Source organism: Haemaphysalis longicornis, unplaced genomic scaffold (assembly GCF_048455015.1).
Source record: "Haemaphysalis longicornis isolate Haplotype H1 unplaced genomic scaffold, Haemaphysalis longicornis Haplotype H1 scaffold_8, whole genome shotgun sequence".
In the NCBI taxonomy this organism is placed as follows: Eukaryota; Metazoa; Arthropoda; class Arachnida; order Ixodida; family Ixodidae; genus Haemaphysalis; species Haemaphysalis longicornis.
Window position 1 is genome coordinate 72,681,511 of NW_027526445.1, and position 19,135 is coordinate 72,700,645.

Below are 19,135 nucleotides of genomic sequence, written 5' to 3' on the forward strand. Positions count from 1 at the left end.
CTTCCCTTTGCTTTTCTATGGCATGAAAACAATTTCTTTCGGTGCGTGTTTAGTGTGGCCACACCCTGCAAGCTACTGGTAGTGGCATTGGATTTGTGGCAAAGCGCACTGGAGAAGGCAGTGGATGAGTTCGACATGCTGTGCGTCCACAATCTCGTTAGCCCAGGGATAGGCATGCTACGGCAGCCCGCAGGGGACCACCTTGTCTCCCTTGCTGTTCGCTAGAGAGGAGTCGTAGATGAGTTGGGCAAAGTGTTTTGTTTTTTCTTCCTGGAGACTGTGAGAGAAGTGTCCTCCCGCTGTGTGCTCATTCTCTTTCTCCCTTTCCCCTCACCCTCCTCCCCTCGCAATGCAGCCCCACTCGGAGTGGGGTCGGCAGCTGCGGCAGGCCCTGCAGGAGCTGGTGCAGCTGCTGCAGGACGACCGGGCTGTGTCGGCCTACGAGCTGCACTCCAGCGGACTCGTCCAGGCCCTGCTCCGACTGCTCGGCCGGGGGGGACCCTCTGTGAGTATCGAGAGGACTGTGATTTGGGCGAGTGGGTGAACGTTCGTGACTGAAAATCCGCACGGAAAAAACACAGCACAAAAAAGGAATGAGAAGTGGACAGGACAGCGCTCCATGAGTATAGTGAGGGGAAGTAATAGGGGGCACCTTGAAAGGGCACATCGCCACTCCAGTAGGGGACCTATACTTGTGCACAACTTGAGAATGACAGTGAACTTTCCCCTACGCCTCATCCCCGCAGCCGGCCATTTCTTCACGTAACACGAGGAGTGCGTTACTGCGAGTATTTTGAACACGCCACGAGTCGTTTCCGTGATTTTTCTGGCTTAATCTGCCCACAAACTGCTGTATTGATGACGAGCAAACTCTGCGAGAAAAAGCACATGATGTTGCGCATCAGGCGCAATCTCTTCAAAATGTGCACACATGGGCATCACAAGTCCGGCGCCTCGGCGGAGTGATACACTACGTGAGGTATTGCAGTTCTTTACTTGTACCTTGGCATAGTAGCATGCTGTGTACAAGGCACTCTTTGCCAACACACGATTCTCTGCAGGCGTGGGGTGTGCAAAAAGGAACTGCGTCGTTGTGACCAATCTCAATTTGTGGGGATCTGTTAGCCAGTCGGCACCACAGTAGCATTGTGTGTGCAGTGAGAAAGAGCTTGCGTTATTTCAGTTGCATGCTCCTTGAGCATGCTTTTTTTTTCTCAAAAAACTTTTCTTTGTTTTTTGAGAATAATGATGTTAGAACACTGAAATTTGCGTAGTTTATACAACTCTTCTTCTCATACGTGTGATCAGATGAATTTTTATATGGCATGACATGCAAAAAAAATTTTTTTTTGTGCACACTATTTTTTACACTAAAATCTTCACTGAGGGTTTTTAAGCAGTCTAGGTGTGTCATTATGAACTTCAAGATAGACTTATCCAGCTACAAAAATTTGTTTCATCTTCAGCAGGCAAAAGTATGGGCCAGTAGTGTGCATGTATTTTCTTTTTTGTTTTTTTATGACAGTCATAATAAGTATTTGAATTTTGGAAAGTGAATGCTTGACAAGGTTCTTCCCTCTATGCACCCTAAGCAAAATCTGTGCACAATTTTGTTGTCGTGCAACAGGCATAAGTGGAAAAAGCAGCGTGCAGAAACTCTGAAAACACCACACAGGGAAAAACGCAATTGATGGTCTGTTTCTTTGGTGGATTCTTCAAGTCTTACTTACACAACATGAAACCTAGTAGGGGTGTGCAGTAGCTATTGCAGTCTTGCTTTGTCTTCCTCACTCCCCTCTTGTGCCTCTCCCAGGGCCTGGAGGGAGGAAGCAATGGCGGCCCCCTGGCATGGAGGGCCAACCGCATGCTCAAGGACCGTGTGCACATCTTCAAGAACTGCTTCCACGACAAGCCCTACGGGAACGAGTGGGTACTCCCCTCTCTCACCGGCTGTTCTCTCTGCGCTACCTGAGTGGCACTGCCTTGTTCTGGGTTGTTGAGCTAAGGCATTGTTTGCTTGGGCAGGGGAGAAATGAAGATCAGTGGGGAATGTGTCCAGCTACAAGTGGAAACTGTGGACGCATTGCTCGTTTGAGGAACGTCCTCCTCTCCCCTCATGCATCTGACAGCTCCCTCCTCTTCTCGTTGCTGTGCTGCAGGAGCCGTTCCCCCTTCGTGACGCTCCTGCGCAAGCTAGTCATGGTGCTGGAATCGATTGAGAAGCTGCCCGTCTACCTGTACGACACACCCGGGTCGGGCTATGGCCTCCAGGTGAGCACCCTTCCTTGCTCTCGGGCCGGGCTCCGATCACGTCCTCCGTCTTTTCTTCAGTGGCGTCCCACGCCGCGTCTCGTGTGGTGTCCTTTTCCGACAGTTCTTCCCTGAACAACTCGCTTTCTTGCGCCACTGGTTGCCGCATTGGCACCTGCTGGGTGGCGCTTGCTAATGGCCGCTCCTCCCCTTTGCCCATCCTTCGTTGGCCAGGTGCTGACAAGGAGGCTTCGTTTCCGCCTGGAGAGGGCGCCGGCCGAGGTGTCGCTCATCGACCGCACTGGCCGGGGCCTCAAGATGGAGCCGCTCACGACGGTCGGCCAGCTGGAGAAGTATCTGGTCAAGATGGTGAGTGCCCTTTGTTTGTGAGGGAAGTGTGGGGGGAGAGGGACAACTTGGATCCCGTGTCACTCGCATAGGTTGTAGGTGTAGTTTGAGACTGGTAACTGCAGTGCAGCGAGTGAAGTAGAGGTGAATATAGGAGGCTTCGATGAATGATGGTGCAGACATTTATTCCTGTAAAGGTGGAAATAATGGTGACGATAAATTGCATTGCAGAAGCACGGGGATTACTGTAGTAAATGTCACCTTGTGCCGTTTTATTACCTTGGTCAAGTTACGCCTTGATGTTCTTGGAGAAATTTTTTTAAAGTACGTTTGTTCTCTTTGTTCCCGGCCACATTTTGTAAGTAACGGTTCTGTGCTTTCTGGGGTCTTACGATTTTGACTTTGGATTTCCTTGTCTGCTTTGAATTTTAACTGTAGGTAGAGGTTGTTACCTGACGGGTTGCCTTTGATGAGGCTGTCATGGAAAAAGTGTTGCTTCCTTGTCGCACTTAAAAAATGGCAAAAAAATCGGGGGCTGTTCAAGCCTGGTCTCCATGTCTGTCAAAGCCTGTGAACCCTCCAAGAGTCTCTTCATCAATACTTATCCCTGTAGTCATTGCTTCTGTAGTAAACTGAAGGCAGAAGTGGCACATAATGTACTCAGTAAATAAGGGGCACTGGTTACTGGAAAAAGCTTGTTTTTGACAAGGAAGACTTGCTTCTTCGCAAGAGCTTGGCTCCAGACAATGCTCCCCTCCTCGTTTTTTGCCCTTTTTAACAACTACAGGTGGCGAAGCAGTGGTACGACTACGACCGGTCGACGTTCAACTTTGTCAAGCGCCTCAGGGAGCCGGGGGCACGCTTTGTCTTCAACCACGTGCGGGACTTTGACGAGAATGGCCTCATCTACTGGATTGGCACCAACGGAAAGTGAGTGCCAATCTTGCTGTCTTCAGAGGTGGGGCGAGAGCGAGGGCAGTCGTGGCTATCATGCAAGTGCAAACGGGACACGCACACTAAAGGGTGCCTTTTTAGTTTTTATTTTCTGTGTCTAAGTTAGATGAGAGAAGGGAGTGCGAGCTCCGTCAGATACCTAAATCCACTTTTTTTTTTTCTTTTCTGCAAGCATAAGACGATGCCGCAGCTGCACTAGCTGCTGATCAGCAGGCCCATTGAAAACCCGCACTATAAAGGGTATTGTGCCTCGGGCAACCGCATTATAAGCAGTACGCTTGCGCATTGAGTTCTATTGGAGGCCAGCCGGTGCCCAGAAAAATCCACGTTATATCCGGTCCCACACTATAAGCAGTCGCGTTATAAGTGGCCTACACTGTAGTCCCCATCAAGCAGTGCCTTTGGAGAGGCTAGCGGGTGGGCAAGGGAAGGAGAGGGAACCAGAACAGTGGCTGTTTCACCATTTTCAGCTGACGCGATGGGCAGTGTTTGCAGGTTGCATTTGAAGAGCAGACAAGGGGGCAGAACTTGGGGTTATTGAGGGGGCCCCTGCTCAAGAGTAGGGCACGGCACAGTTGGTTCATGGGCGCAGCCCATGCGTGTGTAATCTCCCACTTCGTACTTTGCGGATGTGGACCTTACACAAGTGCAGCCCTTACACGTGGTTATATAGTATGCCGGTTCGAGAGTCTTGGTTGCCTATTGGTTGTCTGTCATATCACTGAACATGCATTTTAAGTGCGGAGCAGTTTAGGGGCCCAGCAGCTCGTCCACGGTCAGGGTGTCAGAGTGTCACGCACCCAAACAGAGGCTTTGGAAGGTTACCCACTATTCCCTTGATTGAGCCTTCCAGGCTGAATCAAGTTAACAGGATACTTGGGCAAGAAGTTTGTGTAGGTGTAACCGTTCTAAACACATGAAACCGCTGCCACTGGTCATTTACCGTTATTTAGCGCAGAGAAAACTGCAGGTACATTTGAGGCAAAATATCTGTGCCTAACCGGCAGTCCCCGCGTTCATTTACTCAAGTGGGAAATTCAAGTGAGTCAGAAATGCTCGTTCGATTGGTGTTTACGATAGTAAGCGGAAGAAAAGTGGCTCTGGAAGGAAAAAAATTCCCCGCATTTCCCCGAGGGGAAGAATGTGAAAGTGCGAATGCACGAGTTGAAGTTGCGCGGTTCGGTAATGTTCGCGAAAGAGAGATCACACACACACACACACACAACTACAAAGAAAGAAAGATGCATTTATTCACAGACACCTATTTGTGTTGTCGTTGTACTTGATTGCTAGAGCGGATCTCAGCTTTGAAATTTCGTGTCAGTACTCCTTTAAGCAGGTGCATTAGCCCTTCTCAGGCCCGATTCCTGGCCAATCCCCCACGTGGGTATGTGCCATGTCAGCGGCCAGGCAGCGCGCGCCCATCTCCCCCCCGTTGCCAAGGAAGACGAGGAGGTTCCTGGCCAATCCCCCACGTGGGTATGCTATGCGGACATCGCCGGTGGACGCAGGTTCAGGGTCGCTTAAGAAGTGCATTCGCACTTAAAAAATGTTGTGTTCAGAATGGCACTGGAAGGCTCCAGCACGTGGGAGGTGAAAGCAAGCACAAAAAGAACCGAACTCCCAGTCGGGCTGTTCGAGGAGGAACAAGAAACAACAGATGAAGAAAAAGATGCGAGGTGTTTGTTTGTTTGTCTCTTTCTTTCTTTCAATACCTTCAATGCCCAGAGGGTGCTACAGGAGGGAGTGGTTGTGTTGCAGGTATACAAAACAATTGTACATCAAGGACAAGAGGTGCGAGCAGTGCGAAGGCGGGAAAATTGAATGGCATTGAACAAACCTTCACTCCATCCATCAAGAGAGGAGTGAGACAGGGAGGGGAAGAAGAGTGCAAGGGGTGGCAGCTGTGAGCGGAGGATAATGGCGCTACAGCCCATTGAGGGGCATCACTGCTCTGCACTTACGACAGCTTTCTCACTGAGTAGAACGGCTTTAACCTTTTTGTGCTTTCAGATGCTTGCTGTTGCGAGTGAAGTGCTCTGCAAAGTAGCTTTGAGATCTCAGTTCTGGTATTTTTAGCAATTCTGCCTTGTGCTGGCACGTATACCAAATGTACTGCACCTTTGCCTCTTTGTGTGTGTCTTGAGCGCATTCATGAGTAATTTGAAGTTCGTGTAACTCCCTCGAAGCGGGATCTGACCTTTATCCTTGTTTTTTCTCCCTTCCTTCCCCCGCCTCCTTCCTCCCCCTCTGCACCTGCCCAGGACGTCGTCCGAGTGGGTGAACCCCGCCCAGGTGGGCCTGGTGGTGGTCTCCTCGTCGGAGGGGCGCAACCTGCCCTACGGGCACGTCGAGGACATCCTCAGCCGGGACCCCTCAGCCCTCAACTGCCACACCAATGATGACAAGTGGGTGCCTGCCGCACGGCCTGTCCTCTTCCTTTCCAAGGGGAATGTGGGGGGAGGGGGCTCATCGCACCAGATAGAGGCACTCTTCAACCATTCCTCGAACGTAGATAGATGCCTGTGTTGTGACAGTGGAATATTGATTGGGCACTCTTCAACCATTCCTCGAACGTAGATAGATGCCTGTGTTGTGACAGTGGAATATTGATTGCCGGTCAGAACATCCTTTCACGTCCTGATGAGCGTAGGTGTAAACCCTAGACTGATGAGAGGCGGGCGAACCTATTTATCGGGCAAAGCGCCCGATTGAAGGGACCAGGCAAGGCAGGCACTTGCAAGGTGTCTCAGACCAATTCAAACACAAGAGTGCACACAGCATGCGGCATGCGACCCCAGCTAGAAGATAGAACGATGGCGATGACATTCACAACGTGCAGTATGTGTCTCAAGGATGCCATTGCCCAGGTATTGTGTGACCGTACTTTCCCTTTCCTATGGCAAGCTTTGTGCCTCACATCCTTGCAGGGGGGTGGAGTATCCACGTATTAAACTTCTGTGTGCAACTTGTAAGTGGTTATCACCTCAAGACTGCTCAAAAACTTTGAGGGGGTAACAAAATCATGCATCTGCCCTTCTGGAGAGGGTGGGGTCAGTGGGTTATAACTGTTCTACCTGGTGTGGCCACATGCCACTGAGTAAAGTCCAGAACCACAAGTCTAGTCATCCGGGTATATCTGTGGAGTGTACCCGGAGTTACGCTGGTGGGAAAGCAGAAGCGTTAGGCGGCCACGTTGTGTCGGAGTCCTGCCGTTCTGGCCGGATTCCAATGCAATTCGCCTGCGCGCCGGTCACTCTGGAGAGTAGGTGCTTCGGTGTGTGTGTATGGACCTTGCACCCTAGTGCAGTGACCAACACTCGTTCCCAGGTCGTTGGCATTGAGGGGTTCGTGAGAAGATTTTGTAGAAAAGTTGAGACCGCATGTTCAGGGATTTTGAAGAAAGAGTGGCGGTACTAACTGCGGGCTTTTCTCCGTACAGAATAGCAGCAGTGTCCAGTGTTTTTGTTTTTGAAGTTACAGCAAGGCTGCTACATTGTATGATGCGCTACACCTTCTGAAAGGGTTTATTTAGAAAAATTTCTCTCTCCCTTCACTAGTGCTGCATTCTAAGTGCTGCACTCTCCATCATCTTCTCGCTTTTTGTTTCTTGAACTTTTCTCTGGATTTTTTTTCCCTGAATGGAATGCTCTTTAATAAAGAAGCATTCGGAGCTCTTCATAAAATCCTGGTGGTAACGTCCACGTGGTATCACTCATGAAATAATATGAGATGCCGGGGTGAGTCAACAGTGCCGAGCCCTTTTGAGGCACTGGGACAAGCTGTCCAAGTAGAAGTGCTGTGGGCTTTACTGTAGCCTTTTCTTTTCTCACGTGTCTCTCTGTTATCTGTCCCCCTCTTCTCCTGCACTGTGCAGACGTGCCTGGTTCTCCATCGACCTGGGCGTGTGGATCATCCCCAACTGCTACACCCTGCGGCACGCCCGGGGCTACGGCAGGTGAGTGCACCTCTCTTCTGGCCACGTTCAGAGTCGGGATGCAACAGGGCTGTGGTCGTGCTGCAAGAAGGGGTGCATGTGCGTGCTTTCACTGCGCCAACTAGGTGGCTATGGCGTTGTGCAGCAAAGCCTGATGTCACAGGGTTCGGTGACTGGCTGCGTGCCTCACAGCCCAAGTGTAGCTTCAGGGTGCAACACCTTGTCTTTAGTAGATCCTGTGTGGCTGGTTGAGGCAGTGCCTGTTTTGTCAGTAACATTTCACACCAGATTGCGATGCACGTTAGAGATGGCAGGGAGGGCTGTGGTCAAAGCTGTCTCGGGAGGGCAATCAAGATTTATTTAAGGGGGGACGCGGGGATCACATTTCGAAAAGTGACCAAAAAATCGTTTTTTCGGAACCCACATTTTCGGATTGCACGGTTTATATTCGATGCGTTCACAAAGTTTCCCCGCCGCAAACGATCGCGAAGTGCCTAAGAAAAATATTTATATCAACTGAGGTGGCAAAATATTTCCTCAAAATGACGAAAACGCGGCAATTTTCGCAGCGCTGTATCTCCGGAACGACGCTACCGGGCGCCGCCATCTTGGTCGCGTTAGATCGGCCGACTCGTTAACTTTCGTTTTCCGGTCGCTCCTTTTGTCATCACTCGCTCACAAACGCACAAACGGCAGAAAGAGAAAGATAGTGAAACGAAGCAACCGATAGATGGTAACACGCGATTGGCTGTCCGGCCGCGTTTTTAGATACGGCTCTCCTGATTGGGCGCCGCCATGCCAGCAAAAACATGGCCGCCGGGCTGCTGCGCATTTTACGCGCACTGCGCTCCCGATGTTTTCAAGGTTTCCCGGTCGACTCGGTAGCAGTTACTCGTTTTATCTGTTGCGGTACTGAACAGTGACATTACTGCTATCGCGGCGATAATGTTGAGATCGTGCGCCAGATAGGGAAGTGCGCGGCTCGAAAGACGCATCGAAAACGTGCCCGCGACATCGCCGTGGTCTGTCCTTGAGTGGGAAGCGTGGTGCGTGCGCCTACAATTGCGGTTCGTGAAGCGAACTTTCGGACGCACTGTGAGCATTGCGATGTTATAAAACGCTGAGTTATTGCTGTGTTGCACAGCGTGCTCGCGAGCTGCGGGAATGGAATGACCGACTCGCCAGAAGTTGCGGCGCCGCTGCATTGGCGCGACGTGTTCGGGCAGCGACCGATAGCGGGATCGGTTGCTATTGCACGCGAATAATAATAATTGATGTACGGGAAGTGAAATTTAATGGGAAAAGCGAAGTTATCAACCATATCAAGGTTACCTAAATTACGATCGTGGGGAACGCACGCGTAGGGGATTGTAGGGCAGGGGGGGGGGGTTGCAATTAACCGTCACCTAGCTCATTTGAGAAACTTTTGCCGTGGCTCTAAGCTAGTTCGTACAACGAAGTCTGGGATTACAAAATAATGTTTTCAGTGTTAAATAAATTAGAAAAGACGCCGTAAGGGTGCAGCGTTCACAATTCGATATTATTATTGGGTTTTCTATTTTCGCAATGTTTGCAATTCTGTTGTCTATTTTGCAATGATTGATTCTCCTGAAGGTGAAGAGCATGGTATGCTAATAATAATCAATGTTGTAAATGTGTAAAAAAAACTATACTCTGCTTTCAAATAGCTCATCTTATGCTTGTGATGCCCAGATATAACTTTTTGACACCGACCAGCTCCATGTACTAAGCTGTAGCTTTGGCAATGTTATGATACCCAGAAATCTGCTGAAAGTCTGCTGGAATATAAAACAAAACCATGCCTTACTTTTCATTTTGGAGACAGCTATGCATTAGGCATACATCAAGTAAAGTATAGGTACCCTATTAGCCCATAGCGAACTTTGTGGTACACTAGGTGTAAAACTGGTGCTTCTGCCATCTGAAGGCCTGTACATGAAAACCTTCAATTGGCCAGGAAGGCCTCCCAGATTCACCAAATCAAAGGGCAAAGGTCTTTGAGGTTGTCCCCAAGCAAGGACAGCAAGGACTATGTTGCTGGTGCAGTTTGAAAAATCGCGAAGTCTTCGTAAACTTCAAGAGCCGTTTTCTCAAAAGTGCGTTTTACGAGTTCTTCATTGCTCGTGGAAAGGATAGCATGGCAACCACTAGGCGGATTTTGACACTGTTTGTTTTATTTCAATCCTTGAAGAGTTCTGCAGGGTATGACATTCTCGGATTTTTATTTTAGGGCCTAGATATTTTTTTAAGTGACATTTACGGCCAAGTCAGCTGTATACTACTGGGTACAGGTGAAAATAATGTTTTCTGTAAAAAAAATGAAGGGTGCAAAAAAAATTCGAAGAATGTCATACCCTGTAGTGTTCTTTTGACTACAATTCAAAAGTATTCTGAACTTCCTACCATATGTCAATACCTTGGTAGGCTTTCCACGAGCGGGCAACATGTACATCTCTGTAACACAAAAACTACTGAAGGTATCATTCTTAAATTTCAAAATTCACCATTTGGAGTGTTTTCCAATGCGCCTACCAAATTTCATTACTCTATGTCAAAAAATAAAAAAGTTTGCTCCGATCCCCACCTCCCCCCTTAAGGGGGGACACTGGTCTTGAGGACATTTTTGTTATTTTTTAACCTATGTGCTTGAGATTTACACATGGAGTATATTTCAACATCCTGAGCATGCAGTCAGTTTTCGTCTATGGGGTGTAAGTTTAGAGTTGTGCTACATGTTATGTCACTCCATTTCGGACAATTTTTTCATTGTGTACCTATGAAATACTCAAATAGCTTTTATCCCTTTGTGCTCTAGAAGGACCACGGAGTGCAACTATACCACTGCAGTAATTTTAGCACGGTTTATGCAAACGCTGTAAGATTCGTAATTGTCAGGTCATCAATTTACAATGTTTTTGTAAATCTAACTGCATACAATCTTGTGCCAACAAAAAGAAATTCTGTACTTTTGCGGTTTTATTGCACTTTTAAGTTCATAAGCTTTCGAATGCAGCAAAAATGATGCAAATGGAACCAGTACATCCCAAGATATTGTACCCGACAGCTGACCATGTGGGAAAAAAATTGGTTCTGAGAAAACAGGGCACAAAGTTTGCAAACATAGGCAAAAACGGTCATTTAGGCGACTTCAAAGGGCGACAGCTTTGTGAATACTTATGATACAGCTATGATATTTTGCAGGTACATTCTTTAGAACCTGTAGACTGCAAATAAAACTAATACAGAAAATTGATTTTTTGGCAAATTTTCCGTCCTCAAGACCAGTGATGACATAGTGATGACCCTTAATGACATAGAAGGCTGGTGCTGTCGTGATGCACGCATGCATGCAAGGCGTCATCATTCTCGTCACATTCCCAGAATTTTTTGTCACTGGTGACGTGATGAAAATGGTGGGCTGTGTGGTGGTTCTTGCGAATGCTTTCTTGGAACCATGCATGACCTTGTCTCGTGGTGGAGGGAGCACTTGATTCCTGCTTTGTGACGAGCCTTTCCCTTCCCAGGTCGGCCCTGCGCAACTGGCTGTTCCAGGTGTCCAAGGACGGCCAGAGCTGGACCACCCTGTGGAGCCACACGGACGACTGCTCGCTCAACGAGCCGGGCTCCACGGCCTCCTGGGCCCTGCCGGGCCCCACGGGGGCCGAGCAGGAGACCCAAGGCTGGCGCCACGTGCGCCTCCAGCAGACGGGCAAGAACGCCTCCGGCCAGACCCACTACCTCTCCCTCTCGGGCTTCGAGCTGTACGGCACCGTCACGGGCATCTGCGACGACCTCGGTGAGGGAGGGGACGGGGACGCTGCTCTGCTGGTGTCTCTCGGTCACTGTTCAAGTTGACCAGTCTTTACGTTGCCCGAGGGTGCCTCCTGTGGCTTGCAAAGTGCCATTCAATTGTGAATTTGGAACTAACTGCTTATTCAGTACTGGGCGAGCTGTAAGCGCTACATTGCTTACAAGTAACTTGCGAACGAGGGAAGTACAGGTGGTGGTCACGTTTCTGTCCTTCACACGTGCCCTTCATGAATACCTCACGCTTTCCTCTCTGCGGAGACTTGGGTGCTAGTCTAGGCAAGGCCCTGGTCAGCATATCTCCCTCCTCTAAGTTCGGAGCACTTTGGGGGCCAAGCTTGTCATCGTAGCATCTGGTGTCATGGTACCTAGCCACTGTTGTCACGCGGCGTCATGCACCCAAACAGGGGCTTCGAAAAGATCACCGCTTCCCCTGATGAGGATCGAACTTGGGTCTCTTGTGATACGAAGTCGATGTCTATCTCATTGTGCCACAGAGTGTAGGGGGTGATAGTATGGAAAGCGTCATGAAATGACGCATTGATTACCCCAAAATGATGAAAACTCAATCCAGTGTCTCTTTATAGGCATTTTCAGGGGTTGCGGCGCCCTCTCTTCACTACTTTCGGTATCTACGCCGGGCTGATACTGAAACTCCCCAAGAGAGGGCGCCACAGCCCCTCTGGTGACTCACTGCTCTGCACTTGACAGTTTTCACGTTGAGCCAAACTGCTTTAATTTTTTTTTCTCCTGCACTCTCTTTGAATGAAAGTGGTGTTGTAGGCTGAGAATAATGATGATGATTTCACACCACATGTGTGACTGAAATTGGGAACGTAAGCTGTGTTCCTTGCAAAAACAAGTTATTAGAGGGTGCAGTGCCATGCTGTCTGTTATTCCCTTTTGGGCACTGATTAATAATGATGATGGGAAGTTGCTGAGAAGGTGCGAGGCAGTCGTAACCCTCTCTGCCCCCAACCGACCGCCCAACCAACCCCTGGAATGTGCAGGCAAGGCGGCCAAGGAGGCGGAGGCCAACGTGCGGCGCCAGCGGCGCCAGATCAAGCAGATGCTGAAGCTGATGGTGGGCGGTGCCCGGGTGGTGCGCGGCCCCGACTGGAAGTGGCGCGACCAGGACGGGAACCCCGCCGGCGAGGGCACAGTCACTGGGGAGTTGCACAACGGTGCGTTGTTGGCGGTCTGCTCTTGGTGTTGTTGCTGCTGCTCCCTATCCCCTCTGTCAAATCAGGCCAGGGTGGCAAACATTGGCGAGGCCATTGCTGGCCCCCTACCTGGCCTGTAGCATGACATTTGAGCTGCTACAGTGGCTGCTGCATTCTGACGACAGGGGGAAAGTTGGGATGAATATGGTGATTCATTACCTGAAGCCCTCTATGTAGAGTAACATGGGAGGAGATGTGGAGGGGGCAGAGAAGCAGGAGACGCTTGTTCCCAATGTGACATGTGCACTCTAAGGGTGGCAACCCTTGCCTCGGCAGACTGGCAATTCGGGGTGAAACTGCAGTACAGCCATTAGAGGTACATGGCAGAATGGCAGCGGAGGTAGCTTTTACAGGGAGTGGCGGTAGGCTCTGATTCTTAGCGTGGTTGGAATCGGGGCAGTTTTGCAACACAAAAGAAGTAAAGGTTTCAGTGTCCCTGTGCGTCAGCCCTGAGCTCTCATTCCAGAATTGAATTTCATAAGGCAATGCTGTAGATAAATCACTTCTATTTTTCAATAAAACGACTACCTAGTGTGGTTTTTTATCTTATTTATTCTTCTAGTCTCGAGGTAGCAGCTATGGTCGATACTTGTCTGGTAGGAGCGACTATGAGTAATGGGGGTCTTTCAATGTACCTCGGTCATGTGCGGTCGCTGCAAAATAGAAAGTCATGGGGGCCCGCTTATAATATGAGGCACACTTCCTCTTATTATGTGCGCGTATTTGTGATACTTTCTGAGTCTTTGCTATTGGATAAGTTGCTTGTGCTGAGCACTCTGGCGGGACTTGAGATGGTAGCATACCAGCACTTTTCAGAGCCATGGGCCAGAATTGTCGCGAGTACTTTTTGCCAGGATGTGGGCATTGCTTCATAACAGTTCTCACAGCACACTTCATTTGAATGGGCGTGGATAAAGATGGGTCTCGGTGATGGGCCACACTGTGTCATACGGGAAGGCTGGTTTTGTAAGGAGGCAGGCTGCACCGTGTTCAAGCGTCCTTGTCTACAGCCCTTGTTTTTTTTTCACACTCCCAACTCCTATAACTAGGAGCTCAAAAATTAAATCACACACACCTGCACGAAAAAAAAAATTGGGCTCATTCTTGCACAGTGGGAAGCTACCAGTTAGTTGTGCAGGGTTCCAGGTTAATACTGTGCAGTCGGTGCCTCCGTTTTAACCAACAGCATGACCTAATTCTGTGATGTGCTCTCTTGGCCGCACTTTTCTTCCAAATTTCTTGGGTTTGAGAGGTGGGTTATTGGGTGCCACTCTGATTGTGACCTTTACAAGAGTGCATGAGATTTGGGATGGTTGGAGGCGCATGTGAGTTGACCTAGCCATGCAGCGAAACCACGTGTTAAGTCATCCGAGCACGCCCCTGTGGGCGCCCGGAGTTACACTCGTGGGAGACGAAAAGGTGCCAGTTGCGTCGTTTTAGGATGGAGCCGTTCTGGCAACGTCCTAAGTGCTGACTGCTGGCACTCTGGTCACTCCGGAGAGTTGGTGCTTGGCAAAATGGTCTGCCCAGTGCCTTAGTTCAGTGACCAACAATCAGTCCCCTTAGTTGTAAACTAACAGTGGGCCGTTCGCATGAGGGAGTTAGCTGAAGAGGAGGGCCCGTGACATTGGTGGCCTTCATGGGAAGGGTACATGTGGTTGTGTTGTCTCACTAAGATGAAATATTGTGCATTTTTAATGCTTAGTGAAGCAGCAATGTTCACCTTTAAGAAATTTTACATCAAATACTTTTCTATGTATACTATACTTATTGGACCCTGTTGTTGCATGCTCAAAAAGACTGAATACTTGGTGCAGAAAAACCTCGTTAGAAGAGGTACTGTTACAAGAATATGAGAGACGTCTGAATGAAAACAGTTTGGCTGGTCTTCTAATGTTTGCCATGTTGGCAACATTGCATGCAAGGAATTTTGGCTACAAGGGATGATTTTCAGGTCCCCTGAGTGTCTCTTGTAACGAGGTTTTGCTGTATTTTCAAATGGTTAATAATAAATTTCAGGATATTTTACGTTTTACTAATGGCTGAAACTTGCTGAACCCCTGGCTCACTAAGGTAGCACCATTGCTGTCACCACCTGGGGCTGTCGAAATGAGAAGAACACTTTTGTTCCTCCTCAGCAGCTTGGTGTCATTGCTGCATCGGAGTTGACATCCTTTCCTTCCCGCCTTGTGTTGGCTCGCTGCAGGCTGGATCGACGTGACCTGGGACCACGGCGGTTCCAACTCGTACCGGATGGGTGCCGAGGGCAAGTACGACCTGCGGCTGGCCCCCGGCTACGACCCGGACTCGGCTGCGGCTTCCCGCGCATCCTCTGCCACGGGCAAGCCGGCCAAGACGGTGACCACGGACAGCGCTGCAGCGAGGGGCAGCCTGCCCGCCGCAGCGGCCTGCTGCCTGACCAGTCGCAAGAGCTCGTCGGCTTCCAGCCTGGTGCCGGATTCGTCCTCGAATGCGCAGCCGATGGAACAGCAGACGGCTGCGTCGGCCGAGAACCTGACCTCCGTCAAGGCAAGCGGGCACCCCTGTTCTTTGTAATGGAGTCATAGTTGGTTGTTCGCTCTGATGACACGAGCGTGGAAGTAAAAGTCGAAGTTTTATTTCATAAAACCAATACAACATGAAAGATGGAGCACAGAAGATCACTGACCAAATAAGAAAAGTTGGAGGATATTTCGAGGATGCTTTGGCAGTGAACAAGGAAGCCGTAGCATTCCCGAAATGTCATTTTTATTTGTCTTTTGGTTCAGTTAGTGACCTGTGTTCTACGTTTTTCATTATGCTACCTGACCAGACGGCATGCCTTCCAACAATTGACTTCAGTATGCAGACAAAGGTCCCAGAGTTAACAGACTATATGGGGACCCTCAATTGTGAATACATCCAAAGATTGCATTACGCTATAAGCAGCAAATGGGTGTGTAAGCCCACCATACGACATTGCAGTACAGAAGGACTACCGACATAGAGCTTGTTGTGTACGTACAGTACACAATCTTGTGCCTGATCTCTATTTACAATTGCCAGGTTCACGGCAAAAGGCAAATTTGGCTGTTTCGCACTACCTAGAATAACTGAATACGCCTTTATTTAGTGACACTAGCACTAGCCACCTCAGCTACACTTCCGAGAAAGGCCACAAAGTGCAAACGACGCAAACGCAACGAACAACAGCAACAACAAAAAAGCATGGCGGGCAGGCCACGCTCATTTTTTTCAATGGGGGCTGCCGCTTGCAATGGCGCAGTTACGATGGGGAGAGTGCAGTGAGGAAGGGGAAAAAGCTGCCCGTTGTCCATGGGTGGCCGGGCTAACCCACTTTTAGGGGTGTGCCGGTGTAATTTGTCCTGCCCCAAGGGAAAGCCAACTTGAGGGGGCACTTCTGTGGCATTTGCCGTTCGGTATGTTGGTTGTCGCTGGTATTTTCGTTCGATATAAGCGTAGTTTTTTCTATATACTCTTATTGTAAATGCGCCGTGTCCAGAAAAGGACAATTCAGTGTAAATGGGTTTGATATAGTCAGGTTTGACTGTACTGATAAGGAGGTGAGATGGCCCATTGCAGCAGGTGCAGGCAGGAAACAGATGTCAGTATAAAAACCAATGCAGGCTACGAAGCTTTGTGGCCGCGACAACGAGGGAGAGGGCGACGGCACCTTATAAATGAAGCAGTAGTGGCTGCAACTGATTCTGTGGCTGTCTAGTGACGTGCCGGTCGTGGCGGCCATGCAGTTTCGTCTCTCGTAACACATGCGGCTAGCCCAACCTATGACAAGCACTTGCCGTTCTCTGGAAGCACTGTTTCCCCTCCCGTCTTGTTCTCACCCCGTGCCACTGGCCCAGATTTCAGCCATTCTATAGTGGAGGCTGTCCCTTTACACGGAGAGTGCGTCCCCTGTGCAGGCGGCTGCGGAAGCCATGGCGGAGAACATGCTGATCCGTGCCCGGGCGGAGGCGGCCCTGGCCACAACGGGCTCGGACCCGGACCTCCCCGAGCTGCCCCTGGTGCCACCCACCACGACCACCACCACGACCAGCAGCAGCAGCCAGACGCGGGTGCTGCAGGCGCCCCTGAACAGCCTGTCGCCCACCATGGAGGACCCCGAGACGGAGGACTCCCCCTCGGGGGGAGGGCAGGGCCAGCAGCCGCCCGCATCCACCGCCACCTCCACCTCCACGTCCACGGGCCACAGGTGTGTGCGGGGTGTTTTTCCTCTTGCGAATGGGCACTGCAGTCGAGTCCTCTTATAACGATATCCAACGGCCATGGAAATCCCATCGTTACAACTAATAATTGTTACAATCGGGTTGCAAAATAAAAAGACGGAACAGAGCTTACACGATTTTATTTGCATGCAAGCAAGGTCACACTACTACTTCTTTGCAGAAAGGAAGCCATAGTCGGTCAGCTTTGTTTTCTGTGCACACCTGTGGCCCATGGACCACTATGTCCATGGGCCACAGGTGTGGGTGTGTTCCTCTTTTGAATGGGCACCAGGCGGGCTGTTTCAGTGTCTGAACACTCCCTTTCTGGATGTCGCTGGATTACCCCTTTCCACCCTACTTTCAGCCTTTTCATCATCGGTGCTATTTATGCATAGTTGATGAATGAAGGGTGCTACAGCTTGCAGTCAGGGAGGTAGTGTTCTGGGTTTACCAACCTCTGGTAGTCAGCGGGTGGTCTGAGGACTCTGGTTGGACATGACACACCATGGTAGTCAGTACATGTGATATGAGAGTGCCACATTGCAACTCAAAAATATTCCATAGGCCAGAAGTAGTAATAGAAGCGGCCTAGTGTCACTTGTCAGGCCACCCTTATCAACAACCTGCATGCGTGTTGTAGTGTGTTTGGTGGGTCGAAGACAAGCGTCCAGGAAACTCTTGTCTCGTACTAAGGCAGTTTGTGTCCGTTCTTGGGTAGGAGCACACCACAAGGGTTGGCACGGTTGAGTTCTGCTTCGCAAAGTGCCAGGCCTTTGTGCTTGAGCGATGTGCCCTTACTTTGGTCCCCTGACAAGTGGCCGACCAGTGAGGCTCGCTATCCCACATCAGTGACTGAATGTGACGCCAGACCACCCTTACTGGCGTTGTATTGAATTTCTTGTGTTCAGGTGCAGTGCCTAAAGTTTAGTAGCCATGGCTAACTAGCCCACAAGTAGGAATATTTCACTCACGCCTGTCTTCCTTTCCTTCTTTCTTCAATTTGCGGCAGTGATTGCGGGTAGCAGTACAGCACAATTTGTTGCAGATACAGGCAGTATTGCTATGATACTCCACAAGGCTGCACAAGCTCAGGACAAGTTTTGTGCGTGGTGTATAAGGGGGTACACTGGCCTTAGAAAGATTTTTATGCTTTTGAACCAGTGTTTTTTTTTAGCTGATTTCGAATATCCAGTTAGTTTTGATGTAAGGTTAAATTTAGTTTGTGAGATAATAAAAAAAAATTTCAAGATTGTTCTTGAGAATGATAGAAAGAAAACTGTGCAACAAACAGTTGCCAGGAAGGCGAATAGATATTGGAAATTGTGGAGAATGCAATGTGGATCATCCTTACGGAGCGGCATGTTCAGAGCGCAGATTTGTCATAGCACTCTTTGTGGCGTTAAATGAGAAGCCTGACCTCTTTCTCCTCCTTTCCCTCTCCTCCCCTCCCCCCTCGTGCAGCCTGAAAAGCAGCAGCCGCCACCGCGAGAGCAGCGGTGCCCTGCACCAGTCGCGCAACGCGGCCGCCTCGGCCGGCGGCGGTGTGGGCGGCGGGGGCTCGGCCTCGTCCAACAGCATGTCGGTGTCGGTGCCCAACCTGTCGCTGGCGCTGGCCCACAGCAACGAGTCCATGGCCAGCCTGCTGGAGACCTTTGCGGCCGTGCGCCGGGCCGGCAGCAGCCATGCGGGCAGCAACGCGGGCAACACCAACGCGGGCGGGCCCCCGGGCAGCCAGGGGGTGCCGGGCGGGTCGCTCTTCTCGCGCGGCTCCAACAACGTCAGCTCCCTCGTGCGCCTCGCCCTCTCGTCCAACTTCCCCGGTGGGTCCCCTCTCTTTGCGACCACGTCGGATGGAGGGGACGTTGGGGCCTTTCAGTTTTGGTTTTTGCACAGAAACTTTTACTGTTGAGGTGTGGCAAACGCTGCACCCTCACTTCACATGACACTGTGCAGTGTGGTATTTGTGAAGCGCTGCTGTTGGTTGTGCCTGCTTGGCGTGACTGCCAGGTGAAACTGACCCACTCGGCGGAAGCAAAGCATGTCTCCTCCTCCTCCTCCTCCTATTCATTTCCTTCTTCTTTCTCCCCCTGTTCTTCCTCTTTGTCAGCTGAGCCACATTGGACCAACATGCTCCTTTATCTCGCTTCGCAACCTCTACGTACTGCCCTCCCTCTCCATTTGGCTTTGTGTCCCTGATGGTGATTGTGTTCTTTCTTTTTCTTGTATTCTTTCTCTTCCTCCTCGTTTTTATTCTCCTCCTTTTTTTCCCTTTTCCCTATTCTTTCTCGTGACTTTTTTCCCTTTTGCTGTCTTCCCCCCTTTCTTTTCTTCTTTCTTTCCTCTTCTTTCTTAGCTTTTTAATTTCTGACGTC

At 50.0% G+C, this 19,135-nt stretch overlaps 2 protein-coding genes across 3 annotated transcripts in view; both read left to right on the forward strand.

Annotated features, from left to right (window-relative positions):
* The window catches only part of Ufd4 (ubiquitin fusion-degradation 4-like), a 100,053-nt gene that overhangs the window by 63,715 nt on the left and 17,203 nt on the right, over positions 1-19,135 (forward strand). For both annotated transcript variants that reach the window (XM_077681317.1, XM_077681318.1), the window contains exons 15-26: positions 356-505; positions 1,814-1,926; positions 2,160-2,271; positions 2,485-2,619; positions 3,386-3,528; positions 5,817-5,960; positions 7,430-7,510; positions 11,035-11,306; positions 12,328-12,501; positions 14,747-15,069; positions 16,461-16,750; positions 18,225-18,583. In XM_077681317.1, the coding sequence (XP_077537443.1) occupies positions 356-505; positions 1,814-1,926; positions 2,160-2,271; positions 2,485-2,619; positions 3,386-3,528; positions 5,817-5,960; positions 7,430-7,510; positions 11,035-11,306; positions 12,328-12,501; positions 14,747-15,069; positions 16,461-16,750; positions 18,225-18,583 (2,296 nt within the window). The remainder of the gene's footprint in view (positions 1-355; positions 506-1,813; positions 1,927-2,159; positions 2,272-2,484; positions 2,620-3,385; positions 3,529-5,816; positions 5,961-7,429; positions 7,511-11,034; positions 11,307-12,327; positions 12,502-14,746; positions 15,070-16,460; positions 16,751-18,224; positions 18,584-19,135) is intronic.
* Positions 1-19,135, forward strand: part of LOC144149660 (maleylacetoacetate isomerase-like) — a 154,050-nt gene that overhangs the window by 60,185 nt on the left and 74,730 nt on the right. The window lies entirely within an intron of this gene.